This window comes from Megalopta genalis, chromosome 1 (genome assembly GCF_051020955.1).
Source record: "Megalopta genalis isolate 19385.01 chromosome 1, iyMegGena1_principal, whole genome shotgun sequence".
NCBI lineage: Eukaryota > Metazoa > Arthropoda > Insecta > Hymenoptera > Halictidae > Megalopta > Megalopta genalis.
The window spans coordinates 18590382-18614519 of NC_135013.1; the positions used below are offsets into that span (position 1 = coordinate 18590382).

The window sequence follows — 24138 nt, forward strand, 5'->3', positions numbered from 1 at the left end:
CGGCCAAAAACTGAGTTAAGTGAGATTTTACAGCGTCATCATCGTTAAAAGTTTTGCCACGAAGGGAGTTGTCCAGGGATCGAAATAAGTGGTGATCCGATGGCGCGAGATCAGGGCTATATGGTGGGTGTAACATCGATTCCCAACCGATATCCATCAATTTTTGCCGAGTGGACAAAGACGTGTGTGGCCTAGCATTGTCCTGCTGGAAAATGACGCCTTTACGATTGACCAATTCTGGTCGCTTTTCCTTGACCGCTGCATTCAATTTGTCCAGTTGCTAACGTTCACGGATAATAAATAATAACATAATAATAATAATAATAATAATTTTATAATATAACATTTACGGATATCATAAAAATGGAATGATTAAATATTAGTAGCAGATGAATAAAATTGTATTTCGGTTAAAAAGGAATAATTAAGTATTAATAGTATTAAACGAATTCGAAAAGAAATTATTAAATATTAATAGCAAGCTAACATAATTTTATTTCGGTTGAAACAAAATGATTAAATATTAGCTACAAGAGAATGCAATATTATATAAAAGAGAAGTAATTAAATTTTGATAGCAGGGGAATAAAATTGTATTTTGGTTGAAAAGAAATATCTAAGTCAATGCGGTCTAGCATTGCCCTGGTGGAAAATGACACCTTTACGATTGACCAATTCCGGTCGCTTTTCCTTGACCGCTGCATTCAATTTGTCCAGTTGCTAACATCCACGGATAATAAAAAATAACATAATAATAATAATAATAATTTTATGATATAACATTTACGGATATCATAAAAATGAGAGTGAGAGACATCTATAATTGAAATCGGCAATTACTTAGTTATCCTTGTCCGTCTTCCGCGTCTCTTTGGCACGTTTTCACTGATTCGGGGCAAATATCATCCTTTGCACTGTTGCTTTATTAGTTAGGAATATATTGCGGATTTTATGAATCTGCGACGAAAACTCGGTCGAATTGCAACCAGTGCAAACATCTAAAGAATTGAAAGATATTGCTACGCAATGTTCAACTCATTCAAATTGATAAGGAAATGAATGCAGACAATTTCTATTTTGAATAAAAATCCGCAGTCTAATTATGAAGCTTAATTTGATACTAGAACTACTAAATGGATTTAAATGACTTCTGATTTTTTATTTTACAATTACCGATGCATCACATCAGTATATATGTTTTTCTAGAAAAGTTTTGAAAAATTATACCATGCAAATAGAGACTAAAAACTTGTGAAGACAGAAAAACTAATCGGATACAAAAATTTCTCGCGTTCTTGTAAGCAACATAACGTCGTTTCCTCTTCTGATGACTGCGCCATTCGCAGACTATACTTCGCATAGTGTTTCCTAGAGAATCGCAAAAGCCTATGGGCAAGCAGTATTATTCTTATGATTGGAGTAACATCATTCTTCCTAGATTACGGCACTATATGACTGGATAAAATTCTGACGCTCACAGACAGATCTTTTTGTTATTTCCCGTGTAACGGTCCTAAATGTACAGTTATATATGTACTATTCGAATCACACAATTGTGCAACAATACTTTTGCGATTACGAAATTTTCGCATGTTCTTGATCTTTATGCTGTACTAAAATCAATTATGGTCCTTATACTTGAGGTGTTCGTATACCATACATTCCTACTTTGTGCTTATTATACAATACGCCATTTTAAAATGTTATATGTCGATTTACCGTTTAGTGTTACATTTAGACTCGATCACTAGTTGTGATGTTATTTTCGGCGTACATTTGATATCACAAATATGGTGATTAAAAGGAATCTAATTCGTACAATATTTGCGTATGCATTTAAAACAGTAATGGTAAAGTTATACGCATCTAAAATCGCAGTAAACATAATATTAATAACAATAAACGTAGTATGCATTTAAAATAGTAATGGTAAAGCTGTATGCATCTAAAATCGTAGTAAACATAATATTAATAATAATAAACGTAGTATGCATTTAAAATAGTAATGGTAAAGCTGTATGCATCTAAAATCGTAGTAAACATAATATTAATAACAATAAACGTAGTATGCATTTAAAATAGTAATGGTAAAGCTCTATGCATCTAAAATCGTAGTAAAGTTACGTGCACTTGAAACTGTTGTAATAAAAATCGCGAACAATGTTAATATTGATGATGCGAGCAGTAAACGCACGGTACAGTATCGATTCAAATTATTTTATACGGAAATAACAATTTCTTAAAAACCTGGATTTTACTGACGCGAGAGATCTTTTTTATTCGACAAAATCGTCTTATACCGTATTAGTAAATGGTGTGCGAAATGTAATAGAAGTAAGTAGAAGAAAACTACCCTCTTGGTGTACCGCGTATGGAAACCATAATCAGCTAGCAGACCATCTAACAATTTCCAGCGCTATATTACCAGTGTGTGTATTTCAGCAACATCTGTACAATGAAACCGTAAAAAGTGCATTGTTTCTTTATTGGGAGACATGTCCAAACAATTTGGCATGCAACTCCTTCCCCTATCCTCTATGCACACAAACTGTAATTGGAATCAACGGTTAGGAGTCTGCCAACACGGCCAGGTTTTTCTGGACTTAATTATTCTCGCAACGGGCCTTCAAATAATTTATAAAGAGCCATATCGGTGCAGAGACGCCAACTAGTGGTTTCAGAGTGTATCGTGCGTGAACGTTTCGGTGTGCAACGGCCGTAATGCCGGGCAACTATCAGCACCGTGGAATAGCGGTGAAATGAAAGGCCGGCGGTTTGGCTCGTGTCCCATCGAGTTACTCGGCCGGCGTAATCCAGGGAAACGCTATTGTTTACCCGGTGGCTTCTCGCAGCTCCGCAAGGTACAGTCAATCACACCGAGTGGTTCACTACATTCTCTAACAGATGGCAGCAAGGGAATGCCTTTGTCGCGCTTTATTATGGCACCGTAGCGGCCGCCGAGAATAAACTCGCCCGGTCTAGACACCGATGTGGCGCCGATCGAAATAGCATCCCCCGGCTGGCTATGCTAAAAAGAATGACGGAATTGTTTTGACGACTTGACAGTGACCTCTAACTCTCGCTCCTCCGTTCTCCCCCCCTCGTTTTAATTGCTTCGCTGAAATACTTTCCGATCATTTTGCTCCACCCTTTTGGAACGCCGGAACAGAGCCGCGATAATACATAATTAGATGCACTTTTCAATAAGCACGAGCTTTCGTTACTTTTCTGTCGTTGATGATGTTTTAAGCATTCGAAGTCCAAAGACTTTGAACTGCTTTTAGATTGTGAGAAGATTCGGTTTTTGACGTAATTTATTCATTTCATTTCCTTACTTCGTCCTTGTCGCGTGAGGGATGATTCCCGTCCGTAGGGGTCCCATTAGGAGCTAGATTATAAATATTATTATTATTTAACTTAATTTAGATAATTCGTGTTGATTTAGATTTCTACATGCTGGGTCTATAGAAAATCCAACGCGTTTAGGAGTATTTTAAAAAATATGTTCAAATAGATTCATACATGAAATTATAAATGATCCCTAAGCATACTCAGCTTTATTTTTGTCCCAGAGGTCCGTTGTTTGTGTATTATACCATTTCTTTTGCAATATTTGATATTTAAATATTATTAATAGATAATAATAAATATAATAAATATTAAATTAAAATAAATATTAAATTAATAATAATAAATATATTCTTTCAACGTATAGAAATCGTATATATTTTTAATTATATCTAAAAAAAACCTCGATGAAAGTAACTCACATTTAAATAGATTTTAAATTACAATCTTTACGCGACGAAAGAGTGCATTGGCGAATGCTGAAAATTCCTGATTTCGTGATGGAAAAATTGTGTAAAATAACAATTTCCTAATAACAATTTCCAACCGTCGATTGGAAGATTCCCTAAAAATTGTATTGTCATTCAAATGGGGCATGTGCGGACGATTGTTTTGAAAGTGACCGGCAACAGCTACGGCGATGGTCTATGTTTTCCCACGGCCACGTGCGCCTGTAGATTCACCATGGACAAATCAGGAGCGGCGGGAAGTCATCCCTCGTGAGCGTCGCGCGCATTCCTTTTCGCGAACGAATAAATGGCCCGGCCGCATCCTCGTAAATGTCGTGTAACGGCTAAAATTACCGACGCTCAGAGATGTCAAGTGCTGTGTATCTTTTCTGCAAAGGCGTATCGGTCGCATCCGGTGATAATCATTGAGGCACCATTTCGACTCGCCGAATCCGTCGACGTTTTCCATTTACTGTCCCCTTTGATTAATTTCGACAGATTCGCCATTCTACAAATTATTTCTTAATTCGATTGGATTTGACATTATGTCGACTTCGATTTTCGATTGGCAGGTTTAATTTAAAGAGCAGGAGGTACGGTAATTCATAGAAGTTGCACATTTAATTAACCCTTTAATTGTGACGATAGTTATTATATATAATATATAATTATATATAATAATATATAATAATATATAATAATATATAATTATATATAATAATATATAATAATATATAATTGTATATAATAATATATAATAATATAGTAATATAATAACTTTAATTTATTATATTATTATATTACTTATTTAAGTAATTATATTACTTAAATTATTACTATATTATTATTATATATATATTATTATATATAGTAATACTATATAATTATATATAATAATGTATAATAATATAGTAATATAATAACTTTAATTTATTATATTACTATATTATTACTATATTATTATATTACTATTACTATTAGTAGTAATAGTATAGATAAGTAGTAATCAATAATCTGATATTGAAATACTTTGAAATTTATAGACAATGGTACGGACGATATTATTTTCCATCGCAAATACCTTTTAGTTGCCGTTATTAATCCTAAATAATCTCGTTACCGATAGAAAGTGGCTAATAAATCTCCAAGACAAATAAATTAAACATAATTAACAGCGTTGAATAGAAAATATTTTCGTATCTCAAGAATTATGATGTCCTGCAGATGACTAGGAGGCTATTAAATTTAAAGCTTTTATTCATTATGCATTCAATGTAAGGGAAAGTTTGAATTTCGTTTTAGCTTCAGTGAAATTCTTATTCGCGTTCAACTTCTCTCATCAGTTATCAATTAAAAATTGCAGGGGAAAGCGGAGTACGTATTTTCGACCAGTCGGGGTAATCCCGGTCACTTTTAAACGTTCATGTTGTATGCATAGTATCTGCGAAGGTCTCAAAATTCTTCGAGTAATTTTATCATTCTTTGCATAACTATAATTGTTTCGTTATCATCGAATGAATCATCTCATGTCATTAGAGAAGTATCGCAAGGAAAATACTGAATTTATACACTGCTTAATAATGGTTTCGATTAGACTCGAGAAATTATAGATTAATAAACTATAGATGTATAAAACGATTTATACATTTACTCAAAAACTAAAAAGAAAACTTAAGATGGTTTCCTTTCTTGGATGCGTCTTATAGATCGAAGATAAAAACGGACTCTTTAAAACTTTCTTTCGTACAAAATTTCTACAAAATTATAAAATTATAAAATTATAGAATTATAAAATTATAAAATTATAGAATTATAAAATTATAGAATTATAAAATTACAAAATTATAAAAATTATAAAATTATAAAAATTATAAAATTATAGAATTATAAAATTATAAAAATTATAAAATTATAAAATTATAAAATTATAGAATTATAGAATTATAGAATTAAAAAATTATAAAATTATAAAATTATAAAAATTACAAAATTACAAAATTATAAAATTATAAAATTACAAAATTATAAAATTATAAAATTCGGAATACTTTCCAGAAAAAGGTGCGTTTAAAATTACATCTTGTTGACCTGCTATTGAAAACAGTTGAACGTAAAATGGCAATTTAATTGGACCCTAATTAAGGATTTAATTTTTCTATATTTCACTTACTCACTCGACGCTTGAAACTCCACAGTCCAGTGATCACAATACAACGCAGGACGTGTCTCACCCGTCACACATCCTGCTCACCGCTATTACGTGTCCGAAAGCGTAGTTCGTTATCTCTTATCCTAGGCGTTACAATCGTTTACGCGGTTTCGTAACCTAAATAACTTTCAATGACGTCGGCAGGGAAAAAGAGACGGCCCGCGGTTTCGACCGTCGACGAAATGAAAGTGGAATTCGAACGCGGTTCATTGGCATCGACCGTTGACATTGTTCCGACTCCGGATGCCGGATGTATGGGAATAGTACGTGCCCATGGTTGGCACGGGGAAATCGTGACCGTCGCTCGCGTCTCGCCGACGTTCCTCGCTCTTTGGTTTCGTTATACATATTTATGGTTTCATTGTCTCATTCATGCAGACGGGAATATCATAAAACACAGCCGAACGCGCATATTTGCGGTATGCGCTGTCTAGACGGACGATTTTCGGTATTCAGACAACTAAACGAGCCGATTATAATTGAGGCTCGCGGCAAAAACCAGACATTAGACAGCTATGCAATCGTAATTAAAGCATTCGTATTTTAATGGTAATTCCTACGGAAATTAGTACACTTTGTAATTCAGGTACGAAAGAGCAACAATTTTCTCGATCGAGTGCTTGAAGGAGTTGTAAACTTATTTTTATTTCGCGCTAATGCGAACGTTATTTCCTAGCCTAATTTCTTACTGTTTTCAAAAGAATCTTAAAAGTCCTATTATTGTAGCCTTTACTTTAATATATATGTTATATCTCAGCCAAATATAGTTAATTCTCCCGAGAATGCCAAATTTCGGGTTGCTGTGAATTTCCTTGTCCTAATCCTACGCCTATGTGATTTATTTCTACGCCGATGCTAAGGATCGGCGAAGCTCCCGGAAGACAACATAAAATAGTCTGTTTGGATGTGAATTAAGCATGAAAAACCGCGGTATTTGGCCTCCGAATTGCCTTCAAATCGTATCATGTGGCCTCCGAATTGCCTTCAAATCGTGTCATGTGGCCTCCAAATTGCCTTCAAATCGTGTCATGGGTCCTCCGAATTGCCTTCAAATCGTATCATGTGGCCTCCGAATTGCCTTCAAATCGTGTCATGTGGCCTCCAAATTGCCTTCAAATCGTGTCATGGGTCCTCCGAATTGCCTTCAAATCGTGTCATGTGGCCTCCGAATTGCCTTCAAATCGTGTCATGGGGCCTCCGAATTGCCTTCAAATCGTATCATGTGGCCTGCAAATTGCCTTCAAATCGTGTCATGGGTCCTCCGAATTGCCTTCAAATCGTATCGTCTGGCCTCCGAATTGCCTTCAAATCGTGTCATGTGGCCTCCGAATTGCCTTCAAATCGTGTCATGGGGCCTCCGAATTGCCTTCAAATCGTGTCATGTGGCCTCCGAATTGCCTTCGAATCGTGGCAAAAGATTAGAAATAAAGAAGTTAAGTCGTCGTTTTTATTCTAGGCATGCTGACCGCTGCCTTTTTTACCGACTGTCCCGAGTTTTTTTGATGGCAATTTAGGGAAATATAAAAACGAGCTGCGAGACCCGAAGAATCGCGACTTAGTATTCTCAGATCTGCCGATTTTAATTCCGACCTCCGAACATTTCTGGGAGAAATTACTTTATTTGGATCTTATAACAGTAGAAATCACAGTTCAATGTAAAATTACGAAGAAATTGCCCGTAGGTGATAGAAAAACAATAGAATAATTTTGAAGTATTGCACAAGTCTAATATATTACGAAATTTTCGTCTGCACCGAGATCTCAGTTAGGCGTATCTAAATATTCGATTATCCGCGGGATTTAGCTGGCAAATCTGCGCTTTACACGCTAATCCAGGTTGTATATCCTTAAATGCCTGTAATGCAAATTTTATCACATTACAATAGAATAATTTTGAAGTATTGCACAAGTCTAATATATCACAAAATTTTCATCTGCACCGAGATCTCAGTTAGGCGTATCTAAATATTCGATTATCCGCGGGATTTAGCTGGCAAATCTGCGCTTTACACGCTAATCCAGATTGTATATCCCTAAATGCCTGTAATGCAAATTTCGCGCGGAGGAGTTATAAAGGTTTCGTGTCACCGTGAACCGAGCTAGCGAAGTTTAACTGATTCTCCAGAACCGAGTACGGGTATAGTGGTTGCAACGTGATAAACCTGCGGTAATCGACCACATGTGTCTGTACTTTCAACTGCGAACGGTGTCCGGTTACAGAGGACGTCTTGGTCAAGCTATAAATGACGATTATATGTATACATATGATGTCTCCGGGTGTTGCTTACCGAGCGAGTTATTATTCAAGAATTCACTTTCAGTTCTGTGCGAAACTGCCGCTTGAAAATATTCGATCATTAATAACCTCGGGACTTTTCAATTCTTAATGCGTTCATGATTGCTTGAGCACCAACTGACTTAAACGTTTGAGTTGTTGAGTGAAATATGATAGGAAAATAGAAGAGATTGCTACTTTTATGTTATTTTTATAGCTTTACGTTGGATTCGTATTTCATGAACATATTATCCAGATTATATATTATTATATGTATATTTACGTTATATTCGTTTTTATAGAGATCCTGGTACATCAAATATTTCGTAAATATCACAAATTAAACAATGTTGCTAAACTCTTCAGATGATATTTTAGTATAAATTGTGTTTTTGTTTAAGTTTCTTTGGAATTTTCTTTTGCGAAGAAACTATATCGTCTTTTGCAATTTACGACGTTTATTTACAAGTGTTCGAACGACATTTAATTATTCGGTTCAATCTTTTTATCTGAAATGAAGTTTGACGACAGCGGATCCTAGAACAAAAGACGATTATTAAACTGCAAATTTTATGCTTTTATGACAAAATTGAGCAAGTCCAATTCAAAATAAAAGGAAACAATGTAAAAAATATAAAAATGTCAAGATTGCTTCCTAAATTGCTTCGGTTCCTATTTATTATGTACAAAATATTTATTTTGATTACTCTTCAATGTCTCTGCCTACTAATAAATTATTGCTGCCAATAGCATTCAAAATTCATTAAGGACGCATACTTTACGAGTGTCGCGAAACAATAATAATTCAGAACATTCGGTTGTGACTGGCATGGTCATCGAGAAAGCAAAGGTCTCCATCGATTTCCTATCAATCACCGAGCAGCTGAACGAATCGATGCTTGAATTTTTCGCGAACTTTCGCAAGTTTCATCCATTAACCTTTTAGGTAGGGCTGAATTCTGCGCGAGGCTATTTCTCTGGACGGCAAAGTCTGATGTGTACTGTACAGAGTCTGATACTGTATATACAGGGTGTCCCACAAATGTCTCGCAATCCGAAAGTGGCGGGTTCCTCAAGTCATTTGAAGCATCTTTTTCCTTTACAAGAATTTTCTCCGAGGCACCGTTAACGAGTTATCAACGAAAAACAGTGACCAATGAGAGGCGAGCTCGGCTGGCGCGAGGCGATCGAGCCAATGAGCGGAACTGGGCTTCGCGCGCTGGTTGGCTGGGCCGCCTCGCGTCAGCCGTACTCGATTCTTATTGGTCACTGTTTTTCGTTAATAACTCGTTAACGGTGCCTCGGAGAACATTTTTGTAAAGGAAGAAGTTGCTTCAAATGATCCGAGGAACCCGCCATTTCCGGATTGCGAGACATTTTTGGGACATCCTGGAGACTGTTGTAAATCGATGCGAAGACAAAAGAAGTGTGAAACAATGCATATGAAAACGATTATTTGATTCAAACGATGACCGAGTGAGCTACTAGAGTAAGCCACTATAGTGGTGCGTCGTTCAAAGGAATGATATCCGCGGAAGCCACTATAGTGGCGCGTCGTGCCTAAAAGGTTAACGTCAAATGTTAACGCTTCGAGTACTCGGTAATCTTGAGAGGGCATTGCGAGTGTTTACTTGACACCACGTGGTTGCACACCGGGAAACGTTATCTGTGACATAAACAACGTTTTCCAGCTAGGAAACTGAAACAATTCTTCAGACACTCGAGATAAGTATCATCCTTTTGAAAGCATGCATCGGTGTCACTTCGAGGAATGCGCCGATCGAATAAAATCCGGTGAATCATTGCGAGCGACCTCGTTCGCCGAGTTTATTAAAGGATCAAGGACTCTCGGCCGTCGCTGATTTCAACGACCGCGGACCGCAAATTTCACCGTCTAAACGCGCGCGTCATATTTTCCAGTTAATGAAGTGTCAGACGCTCGGGAGCCCTGCACTAATTCAGCGGCTCGCGGCGCTCCGTGTCAACGGGTTCGCTAACCAGCGTCGTTAATACGTCTTCGACCGTGTAGAAGCGAAAGAACGAATCGTTAAGCCTCGTAGAATCATTCGAATTTCCATATAAATTCTTTCACATATTCTAACTTGTCGCGTGCAACGCTTTTTTCCAACGCGTCCTCTTCGACTCTCCGTTTCGTCTTGTTCCCGATGTTTCATCGTTCGTCGCCTGCCGTTCGAGTGGCAGGAAGCACGCCTGAAATCTAATTAGTGGATACGTGGAATGGTTCGCTTAATAGGCGAGTTACTTGAACTTGGTCTCCTAAGGAAATCGTATCGAGGATTCGACGTCGCCAGTGCTTCTTGAGATCGAGCGGCGGCACGATATCGAAGATAAGAGCCTTGAGTCTGCTCGGTGACAGTGAAATTCACGTCACGTATCATGTTCGCATCAATGTCAGCCGCATAAGAAAATGATACGCGTTGCGCACAAATTTACGTATGCGACCATTCCGCGCTTCGCCGAGAGATACGCAGAGTAGTCATTCATAATCGTTTTATCTGTTTAAGACGGTATGCATAGCGCGAGTCTTTGTAATATCGAATTTTTGTTATACTTTCTTGAAGAATGTAGGTTCAAAAATAAAACTTGAATCTATAAAACTTGAATTCTTAAAGTTGTGAATGTTACAGCTGGTTGAAGGGCGCCCCGAAAAATCAGTTAATTACTTATTAACCGTAACTACGATATTCGTAATATGAATGATCATTGGCATAAAAACTTTGAACGTGTTTTTCTCGGAACTATGTTCCCCAGAAAGATGTCCGCAATATCTCAAAACCTGCTTAATGTACTAGAAACAGCCGAAAATTTTTATTTCTTTTTACATTCGTTTAGGTCCCGATATTGTGAAACTAATAGGTAAAATCGATAATCAAAATTCAAAGTGTCGTCATTTTAAGTTTAATAATCGCATCTCTTTTATTTTGCGATCAATAAAATTATTTTTGTGACCACTAACTGCAAAAGTTGCATTATATCGATATTACACAATACTTTCTGTGGTATGGTATAAGAGAGTATATATATATATATAAGTATATTGTTTACAAATAAATATATATATATATATATATTTATTTGTAAACAATATACTTCTTCAGAGAGAGAGAGAGAGAGAGAGAGAGAGAGAGAGAGAGAGAGTATATTCAAATTAATACTAAGTTTACTTATTTACTATTTCCAAATCGAAATACAGTAAACTCTTCCTAAGAGACGTGGGATCGGAATTGTAATCGACAGATGTGAGAATAGTAAGATATAATTCTACGAGGCTCGCGGGTCGACTTTACAAGCGTGTCACAAAATTATGGTACTTCCAGGAAATGAGGGGTTCCTGAGGTCATTTGAAGTAACTTTTTCCTTAGCGAAAATGCCATCCGCGGCTTTGTTTACAAGTTACTAACGAGAAACAGTGACCAATAAGAGGCGAGTTTAGCAAAGTGTAATCTGATCAACGAACACTTATCAACTTGTTACTTATTATAATTACTTTATAACAATTTATAGTGATATAATCGTTAATCATAAATCAGAGAACTTCTTCCCCAATTGTAATAAATTAATAATAATAATTAACGAGTTGTGATAGTTAATCATTAATCAGATTACTTTTCGCCCAACTTGGCCGAAAATTGAATAATTAGGTGACGATTTAATTGCACCAGGTCGAAATGACAACGGAACGAGGGTTAACACTCTAAACTCTAAAACCTGGAAGCATTACAGAAAAAAAATGAAATTTGCGAAAGTTCTCCATTCGCGTTCTCGATTCGTTCAATGTGTCCAGCGATTCAACATGAAATTCTTTTAGCAGCTTTCACCGCGAGGATCGACGACATCATCGGTCATTGGTGGATTTTATTGCAATTTTCTCGACTCCGCAACGATTGCCGGCAACCTAGCCGCCCACTCGCATGCCTTCGCAAGACGCGGCTTGGTAATTAGTGCGCGAGACCGGCCGAGATTGGTCACAAGCGCGGCTTTGTTTGTGGTTCGCTCGATTAAGGGGAAATCGCGCAGTCCGACATACGGCGCTTCGTTAACGCCGAAGAACGGCAGGTGTTGTAAATACTTTACAAGGGAACGGTGCATCGGGAGTAGGTTAGTTTGGTTTGGTTCAAGGTGAACCGATCGCAGGTGACGTTTATGGCGAGATGAAAACGTCACGTTCTTGCGCAAATCGACGGCGATCAATTATATTTCGCGAAATGCTGGAGCGCGTGGTCTTTGGAAAATGTGGGCATTGATGCTTCGAGAGCACGTTAAGATTTTGGTGCGACACATGAGCCGTTTATTTTGAAAGTGGCATAAGTCACTTTGTTTTTAAGTTATATTTATATTAATAATATATAATACTAATAATATAATAATATTTATATTAATAATATTAATTATATTAATATTTAAGGGTTTGCGTTTTAACACGTTTAAAATTATGGATGCTAACTTTCGAGAAGATTTACTTGTATTTGTTATCTCAGGATACCGATATTTTTCTCAGTATAAATAATTTCGTATAAACATTAAAAAATCACCACTTTTCATTACGGTAAAGTGACTCATGCCACTTTCAAAATAAACGGCTCACATGTCAAGCGTGCTGCTGGTGTCGCAAGTGTTTAATTACAGATTAATTAGTTCAATGTTATTCAAGCAATTTTACATTTCATCTCGTAACAAGTTGTGTAATACTTAGCGAATTTATAATAGTTTCTTGTTAATTCCTTGCATTCCTTATGAAGAACTCTGTAACTAATGAAACATTGCAACTGCGGAGACTGCTGTTTTATAATTAATTATAATATATAATAATATATAATAATATATAATATAATAATTAATTATAATCAGGATTATATTATATACAGGGTTAGTACAATAATTCTTTCCTCTTGAAATTTGCCAAACTTGCATTTATACATTATATTGGGTTGGCAACTAAGTAATTGCCGATTTCAGTTATAGATGCCTCTCACTCCCATTTTTATGATATCCGTAAATGTTATATTATAAAATTATTATTATTATGTTATTTTTTATTATCCGTGAATGTTAGCAACTGGACAAATTGAATGCAGCGGTCAAGGAAATGCGACCAGAATTGGTCAAGTAATAAAGGACTCTTGGGTTATTGAAATTCTTCGGCGATGAATATGTGCTCCTGCTAGACAATGCCGTTCGAAATTATTCAAATTTGGGGAATTGTGCAGGAAATGTTGTGGATAAATATACTTAGGCAGAATAGAAAGACTAAAGACTGTAATATTGAAATTGAATTGAGAACTATTGGGTTGGCAAGTAAGTAATTGCCGATTTCAGATATAAATGTCTCTCACTCCCCTTTTTATGATATCCGTAAATGTTATATTATAAAATTATTATTATTGTTATTATGTTATTAAAAGCGACCAGAATTGGTCAAGTAATAAAAGACTCTTGAGTTATTGAAATTCTTCGGCGATGAATATGTGCTCCCGCTAGACAATGCCGTTCGAAATTATTCAAACTTGGAGAATTGTGCAGGAAATGTTGTGGATAAATATACTTAGGCAGAATAGAAAGACTAATGACTGTAATATTGAAATTGAATTGAGAACTATTGGGTTGGCAACTAATTGCCGATTTCAGTTATAAATGTCTCTCACTCCCATTTTTATGATACCCGTAAATGTCATATTATAAAATTATTATTATTATTATTATTATTATGTTATTTTTTATTATCCGTAAATGTTAGCAACTGGACAAATTGAATGCAGCGGTCAAGAAAAAGCGACCAGAATTGGTCAATCGTAAAGGTGTCATTTTCCGGCAGGACAATGCTAGGCCGCACACGTCTTTGTCCACTCGGCAAAAATTGATGGATATTGGTTGGGAATCGATGTTACACCCACCATATAGCCCTGATCTCGCGCCATCGGATTACCACTTATTTCGATCCCTGGACAACTCCCTTCGCGGTAAAACTTTTAATGTGATGACGACGCTGTAAAATCTCACTTAACTCAGTTTTTGGCCGAAAAGGATCAGACTTTCTACGAGCGTGGAATTTTCAAGTTGTCAGAGAGACGGCAAAAGGTCATCGAACAAAATGGAAAATACATTACAGATTAAACTTCGTTCCAAGTAAAAAAAATTTTTATTTCATTGAACAAATCGGCAATTACTTAGTTGCCAACCCAATAGTTACCGATTGTCAACAACTATTAAAATGAGACGCAAGGTTCGAATAATCGTATCTCCTCTTTTCATATTGTCTACTTTTGTGCGCAATCTGAGCGCGAATTGGGGAGAAATTACTATAAACAGTAATGGATAATTTGGGAACAGAACACACGATTATTCGAGTCTCGCGGCCCGTTTTTATAATTGTTGACAATCGGCGACTATAAAAACGAGCCGCGAGGCTCGAATAATTGTGCCTTCGGCAATTACTTAGTTGCCAACCCAATACAATAATAGTTATAGTTTAACACTCATGCCGTTGTACTGCAACTGTTCTCAATTTTAATTCACTACGGTAATGATCTTATTTGCAAAATCCGAATCATAACTGCACCGGAGAACGTAACGTTGTTTTAAAAATCAATCCAAACTTCGTCAATTTCTCACGAATGCGCGTCTGGCATTTACACGCTTCTGCTAACATAATTGGCAGCGATAATAAATTATAACCAATTACGCGCAAGTTCGCGTTCTCAATCCAACAAAGACGAATAATTTATCGAACGACAGCGGTCTCGATCAAGAAGGCACGTTTTGGGTGAGAGACGATAAGACCTCTCGAAGGAAAAGTCGATAAATTCGATTGAAAATCAGGGACAATTCGATGCAAATCGTATGCAAATAGCAACGCGTCTGGATAACAGAAAATCTTCTGGAGATCGTAGCGCAGGAAAGCATAACGAGGAATTTGTTCGCCGGTGACGTTTGAAAATTTATCGGAATTCGCGACGTTGGTGTGCGGCGGAAAGTGTGGCGGTGCGTTCAACCTGTTGTGAAATTCGCTGTGACCGCTCGCAGAATACTTGTCTTGTCGCCGCGAACGCGCAGAAACGCGTCAACTAGCAGTGTTACGCCGGCTGTCGCGTCTCGAGACGAATCTGCCAGATGCTTCTCGTCATTATCTCAAAGGGAGCCGTTTGCCCGTATCACTTTCTCGTTTCGCGTGAAACCAGTTGGGGAACGTGTCCACCGAGCCCGACTTTATTAAACAACAGATGCGCGATAAAACACTGTTATTTCCGTCCGGCCGATACATCATTCCACGGAGATTAAACTTTTTAACCTGGCGGTTCGCTTTATGGACGGTTTGCGAGAAGTACATGTCATCTCGCGTTTAGGAGCAGTGAGTAGATAAATCGGTTGATTTCCATTTCTTTAGACGAAGCTTGTGTGGCCGCGAATTCTCCGCGAATTGTTCATTCTTACTTAAGAAATTGTGTTTATATGAGCGACGTCGATCCTTTTTTACTAGCTTTTGAAATGCACGTTTGTTCCGACACATTTACTAGGATTTTGCGAATGCGAAAGAGTTAAAACATCATTCGTCACGATACATTTTTGCATTCTTGTTTTTCGGTTCCGTTGATCAAATTTGATTTTTTGAGAATTTTTGGACCCGATATTTGTCACTTAACGTGCTAAATGTTAACTGAGTAACTGTTTCTGTGCTCTGTTAGGCTGGTTTTCTTATTTTATTTATAAAGTAAATATATATATTTATATATATAAATATATAAATAATATATAATAATAATATAATATATTATTATATATAATAACAATATAATAATAATATATATAAATAATATATATATATATCATTTATATATATTTATATATATATTTACTTTATATATAATATATACTATATACTATTATATATACTTATATATACTTTATATATACTATATATTACTAGTATATAAGTTAAATATTGTTAAAGATAGTATATATTGTTTTTCTGGCAATATCTTCGATATCAACATAAATGCTTGCTAAAAATGTATCCTTAAAAGCTCTAATTTCTGTTACATCTCAGTAATTGCCGACAACTTGTTTAATTCACATATAGGTTTCACAATTATATTAGGAGAAAGGCGCGAAAAGATCCATAACTCAGAATTTCATATTTTATGGTGCAAAAGGAAGAAAGTGTTGTAAAGTGTGGCAAATGATCGGTTCTTATTTAGTTTGATCGAAGCAAAAATAGTTAGCCTGAATACTCTAAGTATATTGTACACGTACAAACGTCTAACGCTAATGTAGTGGAATAAGACTCCAGATGTCAGACGCACAGGATTGCCAATTTTATGGTTCGACGTAAAGTGTGTCGATTGTGGATACGTGTACTCAATTAAGAAGCGTCCGACATTTTCGCACGCGTTGCTTTACAACTACTTACAAAAATAATATTCTAATGATTCAAATATCATCCAGATGCCGTATTATCACGCAATTCAATCCTATGTAGCGTACATTTTTCGAAATTAATATGCGCTTTGATTTGATCTTTATCGGCACGGACATTGTAGCATTTATTGTATATGACTATTAAAAAGTGTTACTCGGAACACTAGGGTAAAATTTGACTAATCAAAATTTGGATATCTCAATTAATTCGAGAATAATAATCTGATAATAATAATAATAATAATAATAATAATAATAATAACAATAATAATAATAATCTGATGATAATAATAACAACAACAACAACAACAACAACAACAACAACAACAACAACAACAACAACAACAACAATAATAATAATAATAATAATAATAATAATAATAATAATCTGATAATAATAATAATACTAATAATCTGATAATAATAATAATACTAATAATCTGATAATAATAATAATAACAATAATAATAATCTGATTAAAATTTGTATTGTCCGCGAACGTGTGAAACGGTGAAAAGCTCGCGTCGTTCCAAATATTTTCGAATATCTTGAAAAATGGCTAAACAATGGATAAAGACATTCGAACCAAGGACAACAGCAGCATTGTTTTTCGGTCAGGTCCACGGCGACGGGGAGAGAAGCGAATCCGCGGGAATCGTTTCCTCGAAGGTCTGCACGTTTCACTGGCGGGCACAGCTGATCGCGGTCGCGGGAATCAAAGCAGCCTCTGATAGGCCGCGATACGCTTTGTTATTACGAGCGTAGTCGGCGATTCGACGGGCAGTCGAGTCTAATGCCGCTTGCGGGCGAAATCGTAGCCACCGCTTGGCTCCCTCGATACTTCGCGTCGAGCTTCCTCGCAAGCAGCATCGTTCTCCGCCGCGACCGCGCGGCCCGCGATCTCCGGATTCCTCGATCGCGACCGGCTTCACCCTAAATAAGACCGCGGAGAGAGTCGCTTCGGATTCCGCGACTTCCGGAGCGGTCAAATCGCCGCCGGCAGCTGCAGCCCAGGCCCGAACCGCCGCGCTCTCTTCTTCGACCGCCTCTGAACTGTGCGGCGCGCCGCGCGAGAACCGATTTTCTCGCGGTCGTTTTGCGCATTTAACGGGAACCGATAGCAGTGTGATACAGTTCGCCTTAGCATTGATCCTGAAATGGAACTGTGAACGGTACTGTGGTGTTTCTGTGAACGACCAGACGCGGAACGATGATTTATCACAAGCCGACCGTCCCGCGGTTTCGCATCGCCGAGCGTGTTAGCGTGTCGCCGCCGAGCAATCGGCCGATTTATACCAAACAGAACAGCCACAACAGCACGTGCAGCTTCAGGAGCGCCGGGTCCACGCCACCATGTGTCAATCGGTACGCGAGCGGATGCTTTTTCACGTGTTTCTTGCGTGCTACGTTCGGTTGCGCTTCGTCAGTGAAAAAAAATGGTGATCGACGACGAGAGCGGCGACAAGATTCTTGTCGATTCGTACGGAATTTCACGGAGTCCGTGGAGATATCCAGATATTTTCATTCTTGTCGGAAATGTCGTAGTATCATATAATATAATATATATCATATATCATATATAATATATATCATGTATTATATATAATATATCATATATAATATATAATATATATCATGTATCATATATAATATATCATATATCATGTATAATATATAATATATCATATATAATATATAATGTATCATATATAATATATATCATATATCATATAATATAATATAGTAGTGAATTTGATCACTTTTCCTACGCCATCGCGATGATTAGATTTTCTAACGTTCGTACTATCTTTTAATCGCTAATCTCTGAACAATACTCCGGAAAAGAATTATTGCATTTGTTGCTCGATAGATAGCTTGCTAATTTTTATTCAGCTGCCGATCTTTCGCATTTAAAAGATTGTCTATATCGATGCGAGAAGATAACGTGTTAATATTATCGTTCTAGCGAAGTCTTTGATATTTGTTTAATACGAATACGACACGAATCGATAGAACTACGTTACTCGAAGTTACGGATGAATTTCTTATCGCTATAAAAAAAGAAAAATTCATTGAGATGCAGACGGGTCGTTATCGTATGATTGTAATGATCTCGTCGATGTTTCACTTTGACGAATACATTGCGGGTTTTATGTAACACACTTAAACGAGACTTCTTTCCGATCTCAATCACGTTTAATTAGTCCATAGATATATCCACCACATCCGCAATAATATCCGCAATTTGGTGTAAGTTCTCCTTTTTATTGCCTCTTAGGAACACCGCTGTTGCGTGAAATTTTCAAGTTTCACGTTTATAGAGCAGAGTTACTATTTTATAGCTGTTGTGGGCACTTGAATCTCGAAAAGATAGAAAGCGGCAGTAAAAACGTATCTACTGTATTCTATACTTCGTGGAATTCGGTTGAAAAGTTACTATCAGATAGTTTCGCGTTGCTTTAGCACTGTTCATAGAGTCAAACATGCTTGCGCTATCCTCGCGCGAGCTGAACACAAAAGTTTCCCAAATTTATCCTCGCTGTTTAGTTGAAATTTGTAGTTCTTTTAAAAGTTAAGATTGTGTCAAAAATAATTCTGTAGTCTAAATAGTACGTTTTCGATGCACACTTCCAATTTACTGTCGCCAATCCGGAAAACGACAAAATATAATTTAGTAATATTCGCGTTAAAAAAGAGAAATGATATTCTGAAGCAGCAATAATTTCTGTCAAAATTTGTATTAGGCTCTCTGATTTATATCGATACTAGCAGTGAAAGAATAATTGCGAATGTTTATGCAATTTTCCATTGTCCTGCACGAATTTCAAGAAAGTGATATTCGAAGAGTTACTCATTTACATTTTTCTCCATGGAAAATTGCTGAATTAGAATCATTTGTAGTTCTTTTAAAAGTTAAAATTGTGTCAAAAATAATTCTGTAGTCTAAATAGTACGTTTTCGATGCACACTTCCAATTTACTGTCGTCAAATCCGGAAAACGACAAAATATAATTTAGTAATATTCGCGTTAAAAAAGAGAAATGATATTCTGAAGCAGCAATAATTTCTGTCAAAATTTGTATTAGGCTCTCTGATTTATATCGAACATAACAGATGTATAAATTTAACAGTAAAGACGAAAATACTAGCAGTGAAAGAATAATTGCGAATGTTCATGCAATTTTCTATCGCGTTAAAAAGAAAATGATATTCTGAAGCAGCAATAATTTCTGTCAAAATTTGTATTAGGCTCTCTGATTTATATCGAATATAACAGATGTATAAATTTAACAGTAAAGAAGAAAATACTAGCAGTGAAAGAATAATTGCGAATGTTCATGCAATTTTCTATCGCGTTAAAAAGAAAATGATATTCTGAAGCAGCAATAATTTCTGTCAAAATTTGTATTAGGCTCTCTGATTTATATCGAACATAACAGATGTATAAATTTAACAGTAAAGAGGAAAATACTAGCAGTGAAAGAAGAATTGTTATAATGTTTATGCAATTTTCCATCGCGTTAAAAAAAAATGATATTCTGAAGCAGCAATAATTTCTGTCAAAATTTGTATTAGGCTCTCTGATTTATATCGAATATAACAGATGTATAAATTTAACATTAAAGAGGAAAATACTAGCAGTGAAAGAAGAATTGTTATAATGTCTATGCAATTTTCCATCGCGTTAAAAAAAAATGATATTCTGAAGCAGCAATAATTTCTGTCAAAATTTGTATTAGGCTCTCTGATTTATATCGAACATAACAGATGTATAAATTTAATAATAAAGAGGAGAATACTAGCAGTGAAAGAATAATTGCGAATGTTTATGCAATTTTCCATCGCGTTAAAAGAAAAATGATATTCTGAAGCAGCAATAATTTCTGTCAAAATTTGTATTAGGCTCTCTGATTTATATCGAATATAACAGATGTATAAATTTAATAGTAAAGAGGAGAATACTAGCAGTGAAAGAAGAATTGCGAATGTTTATGCAATTTTCCATTGCCCTGCACGAATTTTAAGAAAGTGCCGTTCGAATATTTTCCGAACGCTGTCGAATATTTTAGCGTTTTTATAAAATCTTCAGAAACCATAAATGCGTACGAATACGCACACAGTCCAGCAAGTGAATTACGTTCACATTTTTCATTCTTTGTTTCGACTGATCCGTCCTTGGTTTCCATTCGTTCCGAAATCCGTTCCAGAAGCGAACACATCTCGCCACGGGATCATTGTCGTTGATTTGAATCACGTCACCGAATTATGAGCTGCTTCCGCTTCCAGTTCCTGTCAGCCGATCGACACGCGTTCTAATTTCCAGGTGCGAGAGCAGTCTCGCGAGAACAAAGCGAGTACAAAAGCGTTTTCAGTTTCTCGGTAAGAAAAAAAAAAGAAAAAAGAAGACTGTTACCAAGAATGTTGCACGCCGTCGTGACGTCGCGTTCCAGCGTTTTGTATAACGGAACGTAACCTCGGTGATCGAACGTTGGCTTGTTAGAAACCGTTCGACGCTAACACTGAAAACGTTTGTAAATCATGCGAGGTTCGTTTACGTGACTGCCAAAAAAGCTGTAGCTCGCCGGTGTACGCAACATTATTTTGTAAACACGCGAATTTTTTCGGACCGCTGCTCTTGGAAAGTGTTTCCGAGCAAATCGGATGAGTCTGAAAGCAACTGTGATTATTTGGTTCAACAATACGGTGCGGAAAAACAGGCTATTCTTGTCCGACGTTTCTTTCACGAATCTTTAAAAATAATTTAGGATTCTAAAAATATTATTTAAGGGCTCGACGACTAGATGACGATGCAGAAAAGAGAATGTAACATATTTTGTTCGAATCAAAATTATTACAAGGCATAGACGTGTAGACTTCGTATTTTTAATGCGTTTTAATGAATATTATTAATAATAAACATAGTGTAATATTATGTTATTAATATTTATAGTATTAAAATTTTAACGAACATATTTTACGCAATAGATGTAATAATAATGGTTTATTATATTTAATAGTATAATAATAAAATATTATTACATTTGTTATTAAAGATGTTTATTAAAATGCATTCAAAATTCGTAGTCTATACATCTATGCGTTGCAATAATTCAAATAAAATGTGTTCTCCGCATCGTCATCCGGTTAACAAATCCTTCGACAATGTCTTTAGAATGCTAAACTGCTATTAACAATTTCTGGCAGAAACAATTATTATTATTATATATTATTACATTTTAATTTGTACGTTATTATGTTTTCATAATGAAAGCACTGGCAATAAATAAATGGTAGAAAAACTTTCATAAAATTTAATTCCTTAATACACACAATTTTGAACAGAATTGTTGCTACAACAAATTTTAATTTACTTTAGTTTTGCTATTATATAATAAAATACTATGAATAATTAATACTATATAAATACTATATATACTATATACTATATATAATACCTATAATAATATAATATAATACATACATATAATAATAATACTTAAGTATTACTATAAGTATTACTATAATACTTATATAAGTTATTACTATAAGTATTATTATAATACTTATATAAGTTATTACTATAAGTATTACTATAATACTTATATAAGTTATTACTATAAGTATTACTATAATACTTATATAAGTTATTACTATAAGTATTATATTATTATAGGTATTATATATAGTATATAGTATATATGGTATTTATATAGTATAGTATATTCACAGTATTTTAATTATTCATAGTATATGAATGTATATACTATATAAATACTTTACTATACTATATATACCATATATATAAATACTATGAATACTATGAATAATTACGTAAATAACGAGCTAAAACGACAAACAGTTCGAAACATGAAAAAGTGGTAACCACGCGAATCGTGTAGTAACGCTCCTGAATTTTCATTGCGCCAGCCGATGCGATGTTTTCGTCTCTTTCGCAGAATCCGGGAGCAAATTCGCGGCTTTGAAATTCAAGTAACGCCGGCAGATTAGGCCTGTTCGTCATGGCTGGGACAGAAAGACTGCATCCGTTCTACGGCTATAAAGGATGCGAGATACCTTCTTTCCATAAATCACGTCTCGCTTGAATAATGACTAGTGTCTCGGTTGACCTTTCTAACCCCGTCGCCCCTTGTTGGCGATATTCTAAAGGAAATCTTGATTGCTGTTGACCCTCTAAAACGTTTGCCAACGTGGGAATAACGATAGGCTTCGTCGCCAAATAGCTACTTCAAATTTAAGCCGAATAATGGCCAGTTCGATTTAATCGAGCGATTGATATTTGCCGAGCCGCATCCGATTACGTGTAACAGTGGTCGATTTCGAGGGAATTCGCGAACATAATCGATAGACTTATCTGTTATTTTTATACTAAATCGTCCACCTTTTTGTATGATTCCAGTATCAAACAACCTTTGGGGAGTAAAGGACCCTCGCCTGTTCATATGAGCACACCTGTGCGGTCCGGGATACAGTCGCCGAAACCTACGATCAATGGATCCGATTCAGTATTGTGAGTTTCGCTAATTTTTTTTCGTTAATTAAAGATCGAACAGATTCACGAGAACCGTAAAGATTGTTTTCGAAAGAGTTCCCACAATTTTCGAAGCAAGGAAATTGTATAAATTACGTCGCGCGATGTCGGGACACAGTATTTGAATATTCTTTTGAATCGCTGTCTCGTTTTTGTATTATTCATTAATCAACGCAAAGTCGAGGATAATGTGTGAACAGATGAGATAATCCTTTTATTTGAAATTCTTTCCTAGACGCACCGACGCAGGTTCTCAACAAATCTATCGACTCGACGTATTTTTCAAGGAAATTAAGTTTTCAGAAAATTCGGATTTGTTACGACCAGCTTTTTGTAATTTCGTGTCTTCGTGTTCGTCGACGTGAAAGGAACTTTTTATATTATTCATATATACTTAAATCCATGTTTAACCCTTTGCACTCGAAGCTGTTTTAACAGGATATTTAATATATTTATTAATATTATTATATTATTTATTAATATATTTAACAGGATATTTAATAAGATCATTCTTCTAACTTATGGTATTTCTATTTTATACGACGAAATGCATTTTATGCATACGAAATCGATTCTTAGGACTCACGCAACAGTTACACTCTTAACAATTGATTATATCTAAACTTTGTTAATGTCAAAATTATCTTAAAAGGTGATATAACAAATTTCAGTGGTGCCTCAGAGTCACCACTCGAGTGCAAAGGGTTAAAAGAAGCTATTGTTTCGACAACATCGGCTCAACGAAATTAAATGCTATTTCACTCTGTTCGACTGTTCCAGGCGGCAGAACTCGGTGTTGAATGCAAGCTACGAGTCCAGAACGCCGGAGAGTCACTACGACGTCGTGAAGCCGCTAAAGGTAAGTCAATAAAAT

General features: G+C 35.8%; 1 protein-coding gene across 3 annotated transcripts in view; it reads left to right on the forward strand.

Moving 5' to 3' along the window:
- The window catches only part of LOC117219082 (WD repeat-containing protein 47), a 186841-nt gene that overhangs the window by 59132 nt on the left and 103571 nt on the right, over positions 1 to 24138 (forward strand). For all 3 annotated transcript variants that reach the window (XM_076522912.1, XM_076522918.1, XM_076522927.1), the window contains exons 5-6: positions 23133 to 23243; positions 24045 to 24123. In XM_076522912.1, coding sequence (XP_076379027.1) covers positions 23133 to 23243; positions 24045 to 24123 — 190 coding nt within the window. The remainder of the gene's footprint in view (positions 1 to 23132; positions 23244 to 24044; positions 24124 to 24138) is intronic.